The following is a 16038-nucleotide window of genomic DNA, read 5'->3' on the forward strand; positions in this document are numbered from 1 at the left end:
GCATCAGAAAGGTGATTAAAGTGATTTTGAATGTGGCTTTTCTGACCATTTCAGGAACTGCTTCTCTGCTGGGATTTTCCCACACAATCATCTCTACGGTTTACAGAGAATGATCAGAAAAAGAGAAGATATCCAGTGAGCGGCAGTTCTCTGGGTGAAAATGCCTCGTTGATGCCAGAGGTCAGAGGCTGCTCTGAACTGATAGGAAGGCAGTGACCACTCATTACAACCAGGTGCCACTCCTGTCAGCTACGAACAGAAAACTGAGGCTACAGTTTTCAGGGCCAGAAAAAATTGAAGAACAGAAAACAAAGTTGTTTCCTGGTCTGACAAGTCTCCACTTTTACGTTTGGATGGTAGAGTCAGAATTTGGTGCAAACAGCATGCTAGCATGGATCATTGGTTGGTGGTGGTGTTATAGTGTGGGGGATATTTTGGGGGGGACACTTTGACAACTGAGCATTGCTTAAATGCCACAGCCTCAGGATTGTTGTTAGCCATGTCCATCCTTTGATTACTAAAGCGTTCTGATCTTCGATGGCTGCTCCCAGTTCAGATCATCTCATACTGTTTTCTTGAACATAGCGGTGAGTTCAAATGAACTCCACAGCCACCAGATCTCAATCCAGCAGAGCCAGTTTGGGATGTCGTGGAACAGGAGCTTTGCATCACGGATATGCAGCAACTGTTTGATGCTCTCATGTCAGTAAGGATCAAAATCTCAGGAATGTTACCGGCCCCATCTTGAATCTATGTCACGAAGAGTTCGATCATTTCTGGAGCTAAAAGGGCATCTAACACATTACTAGCGAGGTATACCTAATAAAGTGTCTGTTGAGTACATGCAGACACAATCAGAGAAAAGCAGTGGATCTGACACAGGTTAAAGAGGAGTTCCAGGTTTTGTATCTTCAGAGGGAGCTGCCCAAAAACTGCCTCAAGTTTATTAGCAGAGTTTGAGAGAAGGTGCAGTCTACCAGGCCACCTTCTAGCAGCTGAGGTACCATGGCTGCCGTTTTATGTCAAAATCTCAGTTATAAAAGCCTTTTTTGTTTAACAATACCCTTAGTCATGCTGCTCAGTCTGCTCACATCAAAATTTTGCATTACGCACATGCTGTCTCATGGTTATGCACATGTACAGACGCTGAAAAACGCCTACAGAACAACTGAAAGCACCCTGTCATCAGAAATATCATAATTTAGCAGCATAAACAAGACATTTCTTTCATTATTCTCGTCACGTAGGGGTGAAAGTTCCTATTTTCTCCACGGGCACAGTAGCAGGTTCAAATATCCAATTCAGGCGAATGGTTACTGAGAGGCTATTTTTAGCTCACAGATAGCGGATTCTCCTATCAGCTTAGATGACCACCCTTGAATTCATAAAGCATTGCCCATGTCCTTTAGCCGGAGCACCAACCTTGACAAGAGCTCTTAAGGTATAAAGATAACAAGTCTATCCTGTCAGTCTGTTTTTTCACTGTTTCCCAGCCCAGATTTAGGGAGCCTCCTGCAGTAGCTGTAACATTAAGATAAAAAAAATATCTGAATATAAGCAAGTCCTCATAACGACCATCATTACATTCCACTTATTCTCTTTTAACTTAAGTGTTATGTAATTCTGTGCACAAAAATAACCCTTTAATTGGGAATATTCATGTATCCATCTGGTCCGTCCTATCTGTAATGCTTTGATTATATGCCACTCTACGCTCTGCTTCTTCAGATGCTTTGTCTCGGCCTCTAACATGGAAATTTAGACAATTAATGTTCTCCAGAGCGGCGGTGCATTAACAGCCTAAATTTTTGTCTTGTTCGTTGAGATTTGTGTTTGATGAAAAGGTGCAGAGCTGCAGGTTTTGGCCGTTTGGACAACTATTCATGGTTTCACATTAAACCAGAGCTACATGTGGACGTGTCTGGACTTTGTCTTGTGTATGTGGGGCCAGACGAGATACAGTCAAAGCCTTGGGGGGAGTGATAACTGCAGGGAGTCAGCAAGAAAGGTAGCGATAAACCTTGAGTGTGATGAAGGCTTTTTAAACGGCCCGGAGTGTAGTTTCAGTGCTAGGGAGCGGTGCAGGGAAACCAAGCAGAAACTCTAGCTTTATTAAAGAAACTCTAGCATTAAAGGAAAAGATGCCCTGAGAAAGCCTGAACCCGTGATTCCCACTTGATTTGTGACCCTGCTGGAAAACGCTGGAACTCATCTGTAACAAAACAATACTCTACCATGCACACTTTTCAATGTGGTTAAATAACCATAATTTATTAGCAATTTATTAACACTTTTGCTCTGCATGTTTGATCACTCATCTAAATGAGAAGTTCAGATAAACAAGAGACGAGCTGAGTAGGACTGGGAGGAATTGCTGGTGGGACACAGTGACCTTCACTGCGAGGGGTTAAAAACCCCAAAGTCACAAAAGGGCACTTTTCCCCTTTTAGACTCAGCTTGGTCTCTCGGGAGCTTTGAACGCTCTGTGAAGCCACTCATCATGGGAGTGCAAGTCCACCTCTTGAAATACAACGCTGTTGTGAAGGACCAATCCATCTGACCATGAGTGATTCATTATATAAGAAAGGGACTTGGAAGGATTAGAAGGTGCCAAAAAATAAACATCTCCATATAAAATACCTTGCGGCGCTGACATTTTATATGTGCGGGAAGATGTGGACTTGGTAATAACACTTGCTTCCATCATTGTAGTCGCTGGAAAGAGGAGTTTAAGGTTGGTAACCTAAATATTTTGACACTTTCAGATGACATCACTCCGTTTTATTATGAAACTGGAGCCAGCAGTTCATCACAAGCCTAGAAACAAGGAAAACTGCTAGATTATTTTTGTCCACTACATGCAGTACTGCAAAACTGTTTTGAGTCACACTTGATTTCTTTACATTTTTTGAAGTAAGAAATAGGTACAGCAAGTAATTGAAACATATGCAAACATACATGAGGATGCTATCTACGTATAAGGCAATATCAAGCCTGAAAGTCAATATTTGGTATGACCACCTTCGTTCTTTAGGTAGTCTTCAGGAATAGTTAAAAGACATTTTAAAACTCCCCTTTGGATGTTGTCTGCCTTTTTTTTTTCCCTGTTCTCTGTCACGATGATCCCACACGGCTTCAATGATGTGCAGGTCTGGGCTCTAGGGACACCAATCCATGACTGATGGTGTTCCACTGTGTGCTTTTCTATCCAGGTATGTATTTACCTTAATGGCAGTGTGTTTGAGATCACTTTATAGATATTATTGCATAGTAGAGCAAAATATGATGGTACTTTTCTTTGTTCTGTTCCCCACCAACAGCACTTTAGCCCTACTCAGCCCTAAGCTATGACAGAGCTTCCTCCATGTCTAAAGCCATTACAGATGACTGTTCTTCTGCTCTAGATGGCTTTTCATCCTTCACTTGTCCAGTTTCCTCAGTTTTTTTAAGGACACACTGCACAGCGGGCTGAGATTTGCTAAATTTCCAACTAATAGCGCTTTTGAAATCTCATTGTTCATGCAAAAAAATCCAATTTAAATCTGCCAAACTGTGTGAACGTTCACATTTTTCATAGATTCAACTAAAGAAATGTGAACAAATTATGTGTTTTTGTGAATTCTGCCTAAAGGTATAATTTAAACGTTGTTCTTTGATTAGTCATCTGTTATGTGTAGACACAACGCTGCCGCCTATCTTGAATTAAGAGCCTTTTTTATACTTGAATGTAAGTGTTAATTGGTTTAACAAATGAAAAACAAAAAGAAAACTTTGAAAGGCTTTTGGGAAGAACTATTGCTGAAGATTCCTTTCAAAATTACAAGAAAGTCTTGCTTTTGGAAGCAAAATGTTATTGCCTAATAGAGTAAGCCTGCATGGGTGGAGATGGTTTCTGCTACCTTTGAAGAGAGGCACCTGCTTCCCAGTTGCATCTTATCATAATAACATCTTGTGATCTAACCTTAGTGTCCAAATATTCTTTTAATCATGATCTTTGTTGGTACTGAGTCTCATCCTGGACACTAAATCTCAAGCAGTCAGACAATGACTCATCAGCTTCTTGGGATTCGAATGTAGGATTTAGAAAAAGGTCAAGACTGAGGCTGGCACGGCAAGGAGCGACTTGGGGAGAAAGTCGGAGAAGGCTTTAAAGAGCCGCAGTGCATCGATGCTTGATATGTTACTCATTTCATGAGAGAAAGAATAAAAATGGAGGAAATGAAGATGAGTACTGCACTGATCAGTGTGTTCATCTATGACTGTCAGATGGACTCTTAAAAGAAACATTTATGCTGATGTACCTTATCTACCCCAAGGCTGTTTGGATAGCTTATTAGTGCCAAGTTCTTTGATTTAAAAGCTGCACTGTTCCCGGACTTGTTTGTTTGGTATGTTTGTTTGTTTGGTATCAATCTGCCCTGAGCTTTGTTCTAAAAGGAACAAAATCAGCTTCACTGATGTTAATGTTCGATATGAAGACGAAATGTACCTCAGTCGTTCCTGTTCCTGTTGCAAATGTTCCAAAAAGCAGTTATGCTTTCATGAATGTACTACGCGTGGCTTATCATTTCCAAAGTAAGTCAGTTTGCATCACTAAAGTTGAGCATAAACGCTGACCATCGCTGACCACCTTCACCCAATCTTCATGCAAGCTACAATCGCAGCAAGCCGAAGCCCAGCAGATGGAGACCGCAACGTGCCAAGTTCACACGGGCAATCCAAACAGATGGACACATGAAGTGTAGCACCTGCTTTTGGCAACGCACCTCAACACGTACAGCTTGAGTTAGAGTGGAAAAAAGTCACAGGGGATTTCAATCTTACAGGGTTGAGAGGTTTTGATTAGCCAATAGAAGTCGAATTTTGATCATCAGAGAGACATGTGCCAGCTACAGGGTCTGTATGAGTTCACTTTGAAATGGTTTACATTCATAAAAAAAGATAAGCTTTTTTTTTTTTATCTTTGTGGAGCACTTTTTATGATCCTGTTGCATAAATTTAGCATATCTGTTGTTTGGGTTTGATAAGACTGTAATAATCAGCAATCAGCAATAATTATCTCCAGGTGCTGACATTTGTAGCTTTCAGCAATTTGCGCTTTTGTTTTTCTCGCTCAAAGATTGTAACAGCCTCCCCTGGAACACCACCCGCTGAAGAAAATGAGTATTTGCATTAGCATTTTACAGAAACTGTGTTTCTAATCATGTTTCTGTTGGATCTATTTATTATTTAGAGGATGCTTAGTGAAAAACATCATGAAGAAAATGTATGTCAGCAGAGATTAATCAAGATTCACAAAGATTGCTCTAATTGTTGCAGGGGTTTTTTTGTTTGTTTTTTTTAATCTACTTGATGATTTTGATATTTCTCTCGGTCTTTAATCAAGAGCAGAAGGCTGTAGGAGGTGGTTGGCATTGACAATATTCATAATCTGGACAAGAATCCATGCAATAACTGGATGAAGCTTCGCACCTGTTGGCCGAGAGGATCTGAAAGCACTCCAGACACTCCCTTGAAGTTTCAGCGCAGCGTTGATGAAGTGCTTTTGAAGGTCATGAAAAATGTTCTTACAAAATATCACCATATTTCAGAGACTATAAATAAACAAAAGGTTTAAGAACAGTCAAAGGAAATGAAGTTAAGTAAATATTTTCTGCACCTATGAAACAGGAAAAATCCAGCAAAGACCTGACGCAGCACCTGAGATGAGCGTTTGGCCTTTTTAGTTGATTTGTCTACTGGTCACTGAAGATTTATCAGAAATGGTCTCACTGGTAGCTGGCTGTGAAGAAGCCATTCTTAAGGAAGGGAAACAGAAAAAAGGCTGAGGTATGCCAAACTGCTCCAGAACTGGGTTGAAAAATAAGTGGAAAATTTGACATTTTGGGGTTACACTGTTGTCCCTATGTAAGGGGAGGTTCAAATGTTGTACCAAACATTGACTTTCAATCTTGTTACTGCTTTTTTCTCATACACTGTAATTCCATTCCTGTTTACACATCTGTTAATAGATTGTTGCAGCTATTTTACATTTTTCCTACTAAAAAATTAAAACGTTTTGAGTGGCTCAAGGCTTTTGCACAGTTCTAAAAGTCTATAACCTGCCCAGTGCACGCATTCTGTTTAATAATGTACCAGACTGTTGATTGTTGATCTCTAATTTGCTTGGACCTTACTATTGACCTCCTCGAATAAGAGCAATTTCAGTATTTGGAAGCAATTTCAGAACTTTTATCAAGCTATCATGAAACAATGGGAGAACAGATCTGACCATTAAACTGATTGGCAATCAAGTGTCCAATGACTTTAGAGCATCTAAAAATGTGGGACTGTGTATAAAAATGGCTGTAATTGCTAAACAGTTGGTGCAATACTTGTTAAACCCCTCGAATTGAAGCTGAAAATCTGTATTTTAATTGCATATTGATTGTTTGATTTAAAATTCACTGTTTTGATGTACAGAAGCAAAGATGCAAAAAAAAAAAAAAAAAAGTGTGATTGTCCAGAAATGTATGAACCTAACTGTGGTCACTTTCTAGTCAAAACATGATAGGAGTTATTATTCTTGCTTGGGCTGTGTTAGGTCTGGATCCCGGATGAGCCCCCAAATGTGTTACATCCTCTAAATTAAAAACTCATGGAAACCAAGTTTAACAACACAAAATAATGACTCAAAAAGCAACAAACACAACATAAAATAAAGCAAAAAACCCACCATCAACCAAGCATCCAGTGGGCTGCTGGATTAAAGCCCCAAAACTAATTAACAAGTGACAAACTTGAAAACTGAGGCCTATAAGTTAAGAGTTGATCATAAAAAAGTGAAAGAAAAAATTCTAGAATTAAGTATGCTGATAAATGGTGGAGGAGAAACAGCTTGTTCCAACATGTACATGAGCCTCAGCACCTAATCAGGACAATTAGGACAACCAAAACAAATAATTAATTACCAGAGGGAGAATTTACTGAAACATGGGGGTGTACGTAACAGTAAAAGATCTAAACATCTGTTTTTGAAGCTTATCATAAAACCTGGAAACAATGACTATGTCCAATGGTCAGAAATTGTGGCTGCTGAAGTCTCTGCCATTCCAACAGCCAACAAATGTAACTCCTCCATCCTTTTTTTTTTTTAAAGGTTTTTACCCTTATTTTATATGAGGTTTTAACTGTTGCAATGTATTTGCTGCAAAGATGAGTCTTTATTTAACACTATTTAACCTACAGCAAGAAAGAAAGTTATTTACTAAAGTATTGAGTACTGCCTTCCTTACACCCATCTTCAGCACCCAGTGATCTTGCAGCGGTAACAAAGGAGTGTTTAGGTGTTGCACAGAGATGTGGATTGTAGGGATATAGGAATTTTATGAGGGACATTATTCAGTTCCTTGTAAATGGTCTCAGATTCCACAAATTATGTACAAGATGTAATGAAGCACAATTCAATTAGGAGTGTTTACTAATACAACCCCGTGTTTAACCCTGATCTTTGCCTATCACAGTTAAATATATTACACTCCAGCCTGGACTGTAAATTACCACAGAGACATGTGGGTGAAACACCAAGGGTAAATCACTGGCGAACATATTTCTGAATGTAAACACCATATGGAGTTATAACCTCTGCTCGCACAGAGGTCATGTTGGTATCGCTTTATCTACTTCGACTTGGAGCAGCCAAAATGTCTGCTGATACACATGCAATTTGAAACAATTACTCTTAAAACCACTGATTAGCTCCTCCATATGTGAGCCCACAGCTAATCTGCCCAAACGCAAACTTCCTGCCAAACAAACAAATGCTTAATAATGAAGCAGGTCTTTGCCAGGAGGCCATCACTGACGCTGGCTGCACTGATGTTCTTATTCGTTTTTCTGAAAGCTGGGTCTCATTCACACTCATTAGTTCACCCAATCATATCTAAACATTGTTCATTAGCCAGAACAGCTGAGCTCAGTTCCATTCAGTTTTTCCGGCCTAATTGAAATGTACAGCTCTGGCTTTTTGGGAGAGCATCATTAGCACAACACGTCATGCTAATGCATTTTAAAGACGTCCAGCTTAAGGGCTGATTAATATTCCCCAGAAAGAACTGCAAATCTCTCCTGTAAGAGCCACTTCAGAACACCAGCTGCCGTGGTGTTTACTCAAATATTTTCTATAGGCTTTCAGAGTATCGCTCGAGGAAAATGGAATCATCAAACAGCATGTTGGAGAGGTGGTTAACCTGAGTGAGAGTGGATGCGGGTGAGAGCTTAAAACATTTGGGGACATCAAAGCAAGACATAAAATCCCCCCTACTGTTACTTTTTTTGTAGTAGTAGCTCCAACCTTTACTTATGTTTTAAAGTGTCACCACATAAATTTTACCACTAAAGCTCAGCTTGCCCATCCTGGGGAGAGCTTCTCTGCCTGTGTAAATAGCTGTGTAATGCCTCTTTTTCTGTAGCTTTTCAAGGTCTGAAAAAAAGGGAACCTTGCTGTTACAGTCATCACTATTTTCTTGGCTTGGCTTTGAAACTCTGCGTTTTTACCAGTTAAGCTGCATATGTTGGATCGCTTTTTTGACCATCCTTTCTAAAAATCTATCTCTGATGAACCTCCAGGCCCCCACCCACCCACACATTGTTGTTTTTTTTTTTTTTTTTTTTTTAAAAAGGCTTGTATGCAAACCACAAATGAAGTGAAGACACAAAATGGCAGGGGCGGAAACGCATAAAACTCCCAACATCAAATTGGCATGTTTAGTAGTGCAATTGGATTAGAATATGATGTGGATTAGGAGAAACAGTGGGCTTTTTTCACAGACTGGAGCCATCTTTGTATCCCACAGCAGAGAAGGCCCTGGTTAAAAGGTTACACTTGTAAATGTATAAATAATAAAATGAATACAGGTGAAATCCATTTAGATGCTTTGGTTTCAGGATCCTGTTATTGTACATACAAGCTCAGGGTCACGGATTAGTTGGAAACTTGAATAGAGCAGAGCCACCTTTAAGCACACTAACACCTGTGCTTTTCCAGTTAGTCAGAGCGTGTGCCGTAAAGTGGGCTCACCTCACCCCCGTGCGCAATTGTTTCCTCTGACAGCTGTGAACTGAGCTTACAATATCGATACACCCACGAGTGGACTTTAATGAAGCATGCAAACAAACCCCTATTTATCCCTGCAACATTAAAGCGCACAAGAAGCATTGTTCAAGAGTCGGATTTCGTGGCTCCCTTCTCCACGGTGGCCAATCAGATTCCTCTTCCTCCCAGCAGCACAACAGCATCTGACATCACGCCAATTCACAAATCCTGCAAAGCGCCGTTTACCTCTCGGTGCCACGCTGTTTAATCACAAAATGCTGCTCTTATTAGTCTCTTAGTACATTGTGAACGAACCGAGGTTGCCGAATGTGATTACATTTCAATCACTTCTCCTCTAGCATTTCAGAATTTCTGCAGCTCCCTGTGGAGTCAAACCTTCCCACAGTAATAATAATAACAACAAGACGAAAAATGGGTTAAACAGCAATAAACAGTAAAACTTTCTTTTATTTTCACAGACATTATAACACACCACCTCACAACAGCATGTAAAGCCAAAGACAAAGGGAGAGGCTCAAATTCCTCTTGGGCACTAAACAGCACATTATGTACAACGGGCATTAGAATCAGCCTCACAATTACTCGTTTAGTTGTAAAAGACAGCGCGGAATAAATAGGCTATTTTACACCAATGTTTAATATAAACAAATACCTGTCGTACAAATTGCACTTGCCGATGGCTGTGAGGTAAAATACTTCGTGAGCTCTACATGACTGCGATACAGTCACTCCGACAAATGCCTTGATCTTATCCAGTGCCTTTAAATAACAGTTCATTGTAGTGCGCCTGAGCGGTGATGAGCGAATTTTTACGCAGGAACCTGGAGCGAGGATCGGACTCTCACTTCCCCATTATAACGCATAAATGCAGAAATCAACTGTTTATCGAACAAAATCAGAACTGAAAAGTTGATATTTATATCAGGCATCAATCACAGGAGTGCGACTCCGCTCTTTGGCTGATGCACAGATTTACTGGATTTCAAATTCGGCACCTGACAGGTTTTTAATCACAGAAGCTTTACAGCCACTTCATTTTAGGGTTGATGAGCTATAATTTTGGCAAATTTCATTTTCTCTTTTACACTAAACTCTCTCTCTGAGCCAAAGGAGATAATGGGAAAATATTTATCCTGATGCTTTAAAATGGCTTTCAAACACGTTTCTAGCATTTTCGCCTGTTGTTTGAACTCAAATGATCCTGTTTGTTGTTGCAAAGGTCCCCGTTGAAATGATTAAATATGGCTCTTACGCACTCCGTCTCCAAAAAGAAACTCGCCTATTTTGTCATTATCCCCCCCCCCTCCCCTATCACAGCTGTGATTCGGAGTGAGACAACTTTCCGGTCCCCAGGCTACTATCACTGTTGTCCAAGCCGGCGCAGTCTGACCACATCCCCAACGTTCCGGGCTCCAGAGAGGAGACGAACCCGCCGGAGCATCGGGACAGGTCGCAGGAGCTAATGTGTAGCCTGCGGTCGGCTTGCCTCGGGCAGCACAGCAGCCTCTTAAAAGCCTTCCTGAAATCTGGGCTTCGGCAATAAATTATGGGGTTAAACGCAGAGTTCACGTACCCCAGCCAGTTCAGAAACACGAAAAGGTCCTTGTCCACCACCTCTGCGCAAAAAACCCTCACGACGTTCACTATGAAAAAGGGCAGCCAGCACAGAGTGAACGTTCCCATGATGATGCCAAGCGTTTTGAGCGCTTTCTGCTCCCTGAGTGCCAGGATCTTAGACGGCCTCTTCTTGCACTTGGAGGTCAGTCCGGTTAAGGTGTTGTGAAACCTGCCCTCGCACTTGTCGATCTTCCTCAGCTGCTTTTTCGCCTCTCTGTACACGCGGGCGTAAACAAATATCATGACCAGGAGAGGAATGTAAAAAGATATGATGGATGAGGAGATGGCGTATGCTCTGTTTGTGACAAAGTCGCAACATTCGGGGTCCTCGTAACAGTCTGTGTCCACGCTGTCCCGAGACCAGTGCATCAGGATGGGCAAGAAGGAGACCAGCGCAGAGATCGCCCACACCACACACACCACCGCTTTGGCCCGGGCTTTGGTTAACAAGCTTTGGTAGCGGAAAGGTGATGTGATAGCCACATACCTGTCTATGGCGATAACGCACAGGGTCTCGATGCTGGCGGTGACGCAGAGAACGTCCACCGAGATCCAGAACTCACAGAAAAAGGTGCCATACAGCCACGAACCGCGCACCGCGAGCGCCGCGCCAAATGGCACAACCAGGAGCCCCATGATGAGGTCCGCGCTCGCCAGCGACACGATGAACACGTTGGTGAGAGTCTGCAGCCTCTGCGTCCTGGCGATGGCCACCATGACCAGGATATTTCCGAACACGATGGACAGGACGATCAAAGCCATAACCACGCTCATGCCCGCCATCCACTGCTCGGACGCGGCTGCAGCGGAGCCCGGTGAGTCGGACGTCTCGCTCCCTGTGCCATTCTGGAAGTTCACTGGCGAGGACGCGCCACCACCGTCCCCCATGACGGGCTGCTGGGCTGTGAGTGGAACCAGGTCGAGATCATCAAGGCAGCACTAACAACGCCTTCACAGTCTATAGCTCTACTCCCACTGCGCGCCAACTCCATCTGGAGCGCCTCTCAAGTCCTCAGCCTGCGTTGGCTGCTGTAGCGGCCGGGACAGCAAAGCGCGCGTTGACATCATTGCTCCTCACGACCAATCAGGCAGCTCAGCGGGCAAACGATCCCAGCGGTGAAGTTGTGGAAGCAAACAAACACCTGAACCTTAAAATTTCAGTCAGTCTCTTTTTGGTGTCTTCACCAGTTAACGCGCATGGACGAATAAACCAAACTTTTATTAAGCAGGAGAAGCAGATGGTCACTCCCCAAACTGTCCATAACTATCATCGGTCCAAAAATCTTGTCGGTTATGGAAACACGATTAACCAAATATGGAAGTCCAGCAGGACATGAACTACAGGGATTTCGCTGTTTTCATCTCTGGCGAACCACAAACAAAATTTGTTTTTCCACTTGTCCGTTTTATATTTTTATCGCTAAGAATACATTCCGTGGGCATGAGGTCAGGCCCAACAACGGATCTGTGGTCCTTCCTTCACAGCAGCTGTATTATGGTAAACTTCTTATCTCCAATCGCAAGTACAGAAGGCTATAAAGCAGGGGTTGACGCACAGCTATTCAGTCCACGCATCACTGCAGAGATAAACATTCCAGGTCAGTTCCAGGTCATTAAAAATGATTTTTCTGACCTACACCTGAACCAGGTTTTAAATTATGGCCGAGATGGAAGACAGACAAGCCTAGTAGTGAGCTTAGTTTAAAAAAAAAAAGAAGGAAAAGAAAGAAAAAGAAAAGAAAAGAAGGCGTTCAAGATAAAGAAACAACAACAAAACAATGAAAGGAAGGTAGATTAAAGGATTTTCTTATGTAACGATGCCATTTTTTTTATTCAACAGACTTGGAACGAAACAATTCATACTTTGGATGAATATTGTTTCATCTTTTAACTCTATTCATAAATTAATCAAAAATCATTTCAGGAACACTGTCAACTTACTGTCAACACGCAAGACTTGCTAAAAAACACTGGACTGATGGGGCTCTCCATTGCCTCTTACTTTATGGCCTGCTCTCTGAGGCCATAAACTGTTTATTTATATGCAAGTGAGTTTCCAGTATGGAGACATTACAACCTAAATAATTTAGTATTTGAGCAAACTGGCAGGAGTAAGGCTGTTTGTTCAACTCATTGTTGGTTCCCACTTTCAAATCTGACCACTACTGTAGGCCAACAAAAGTCTATCAGAGGGGCATTAAACAGAATATCAACTGAAAGTTTGGGGCCTAAAAAATACATTTTATTCACGTTAGTGTGGGAAATAAAATATAGAGTTTCTTTATGGTTTTTGGTTAAAATGAATAAATAAATAAACTCCATTTATCTTCTTTCCACCTCTGTGGTGGCAGAAATTTCCAAGAGCTTGAAATCAAACCCTATAAAACAAAAACATGTGCATTAACAGGAGTGGGAAGACTTTTTTTTTCCTATTAGTGCTTTTAAAAAAATCTATGGTCTGTTTTTAAATAGAAGAAATTCCTTTTCTGAAGCTTTCATCACAGGACAATGACGGTTAAAGGCTTAAAACGATTCCCTGACTTTGCTGATGCATCGGCTCCTCTTCTCGGCCGCATTTAAAGCGTTTACACCTCTTCGGCATAATTCAGATGTTCAGCAGCTCGTTTACTTTCATAAAAACTTGCTCATGGAAATGCTCTTGACCACTCAACAGCAGCTACCTCCCACATAATCTTTGTGCAAGCTTTGAATGTCGGAATGAAGAGAAGTGCTGCTGGTTAAGCTTTGGTTGATCTCATATGTTGACACCAGCGCGGAGTCAAAGGTCAAAGTTGATTTCATTATTTGAAGTGATGGTTTTCCCCGTTTATGGATCGGGTTCGAGAGTCTCTGCAGAGGCAGACAAAGCGATGTGTTCGAGTGAAGCTGCAGAGCGTTTTGTTAGCGGTTCTGCTCATCAGAAAACCTGCGTTTCAAGCAAACGTTCCTCACACGCCGCAGCCTGGAAATACGGCAATGATATTTTATCTCTTACAGTGATATGATCTTAATGGAGCCCACTCAGCCACAGTGAATGGTGAATAAATGTTTCTGCAGGAAAAAAAAAAGAAACTGGAGAAACTGAAATTTTCTCCTTCACCTGGCCCCAAAACACCCCGCCAATATTAAATGAGCCATTTTATTTTGAAATCACCTTTTACGAGCAGTTAATTCAATAACAATAAACCAGTGTCAGTTTCACAAATCCTGTGAGTGTCATAAGAGGCACATGGCTCTCAAGCCCCTGAGAAAGCTTTTTAAAAGCCCTTTTTGTGCTGGTGAAAGGAGCTGTGTGCTGGTGAAGCTCTTATCTGATCACTCACATTCAAACTCCTTACTTGGGGGGTGATCTTGCAGTTATATTAATATTCATTTTAATGTGTTATAGCACCACAAGTGAGAGAAGAGGTGGCAGCTTCGATGACCCGAGCGCCTTACCCGACTGGGTATTTTATCCATGTACTGTGTTGATGTTTTCAGTTTACCCAAATGTTAACTGAGGCTCTCTCTGTGTGTGTGTGTGTGTGTGTGTGTGTGTGTGTGTGTGTGTGTGTGTGTGTGTGTGTGTGTGTGTGTGTGTGTGTGTGTGTGTGAGTGTGTGAGTGGTACAGGGTTAATTGTGCTGCCAGAATGACAGTGAGGAAAGCAGCTGATGGGACAGAGGGATAAAACAGCAGGAAAAGACTCAGAGTGAGTCAGGAGGCCAATAATAGCTCTCCGTCTTAAGCGACCATGTCGTTGTAATGTTTATCTTTGCATATTAAAAGTATCTGGTTAAAGACAGATTCATTTGCTTTTATTTCTGATTTATCCTCAGGTCTGAGACGCAAGAGCTCTTTTTTGTGGCGGTTCTAACTTGTGGAGTTTATCTTCGTGTTAAAAAAATACACATAAAAGAATCACAAGATGACCGTCCACATCGCTGCTACCCACAACACATTCCACCTCAAGTCTGGGATTTTGTAAAACACTAATATTACTCCCCTGGGACAGTTCTGAAAAGACCTTTGAAGCTTTCCAGAGAAAGGACCATTTTTAAATAGCATTTTGCAGCTCATCCCATGCCCAGAGTGCATAAAACAAGAAAGTGCTTTCACAAAGCCCTGAGTGCACCCCGGGGACAAAAGAATTTTCAAGTTGTAGATCTGGAGCTAGGCTCCTGGCATGATAGGATAAAAGGATGGAGATAAAAGCGGGCAGCTTACCTATCAATGTCTTTTTCAATAAACTGTAATTTTTGCTCCTCTGGCAGAGCGAGCAGCAGCCTAAAGATTCCTTTAAAATGCAACGGAGCTCCCAATAATGTCACATATTCCAGTAAATGCAATAAAGTTTTCACTTGGTTTGATAAAAACATGTAATAATCTGACAAAAAGGGGAAGAAAAATCAAATGGCTCTTTGTTTTCAAACTGATTGAAAAGAAAAAGTAATTTCAAAACTAATTCTGACAGATGATGGAACAAACCTGTTAAAATAAATGTGCTCATTTTGAATTTGTTGCCAGAAACACCTTTGAAAATAGTTGAGTTTTGATCTTCCTTGCAACTGTGTTGCATCACGTCTTATTTTCTTACCAACAATCTGTACTCTGGACTTCAGACAGGCCAGTTTGGTACAAAGAATTTTTTTTTATTACCACGCCATTTATTGGAATATGTGCAGAACGTGGTGTGACATTGTCCTGCTGAAATTGGCATCCAAGCATCCAATGGCTGGATTCATATGTTGCTCCAACACCTAGATTTTGATTCAGCATTAATGGTGCCTTCATAGATTTGGATTTCAGTCACTAGTGCAGGAACTGAAAACTATTTTAAATTCTGTGTTTCGCACCGGTCCACCTTATATGAGGCCTGGAAAAGAAGAAGTGTTTCTGGATCTTGGCACAGTATTGTGCAAAAGAAAAGAACCAACTATGTCCAGAAGAACAGAATCAGCGTTCTGGGATTTCCTTTCCTGGATGATTATATGTTGCTAGGAAAATGGGGGGAAAAGGGAAATAGGTGCAACGATTTATTGAAACATGTGCAAACATAAATGGACAATACAGTAAAATTGTAATTAGAGTTACATATCATAGATAAGAAAATGTAGAATCTGCCCTTTACATTAAATAAGTACATTAGGTCAATTGCTGTCAATAGGAAATGAGCACACCCATGTATCCATGATGAGCGGTTATTGTGGGTGTATCAACCATTATACCAGAATAGATTTTAGATTAGACACCAGCAGAAGATGATAAGCACTGCAGAACATGGCCAATGTTAGAGGCAAAAAAGCAAATGGTTCATTCAATTGCCATCAAATTTTCTTTCTCAGGAAA

At 41.4% G+C, this 16038-nt stretch overlaps 1 protein-coding gene across 1 annotated transcript; it reads right to left on the reverse strand.

The window, feature by feature from the left end:
• Positions 1-9523: 9523 nt before the first annotated feature.
• adrb1 (adrenoceptor beta 1) lies at positions 9524-12317 on the reverse strand. Its single transcript, XM_026163105.1, has one exon. It carries the CDS (start codon positions 11597-11599, stop codon positions 10406-10408), a length of 1194 nt encoding a protein of 397 aa, XP_026018890.1. The 5' UTR covers positions 11600-12317; the 3' UTR covers positions 9524-10405.
• Positions 12318-16038: the final 3721 nt, after the last annotated feature.

This window comes from Astatotilapia calliptera, chromosome 3, assembly GCF_900246225.1.
Source record: "Astatotilapia calliptera chromosome 3, fAstCal1.2, whole genome shotgun sequence".
NCBI lineage: Eukaryota > Metazoa > Chordata > Actinopteri > Cichliformes > Cichlidae > Astatotilapia > Astatotilapia calliptera.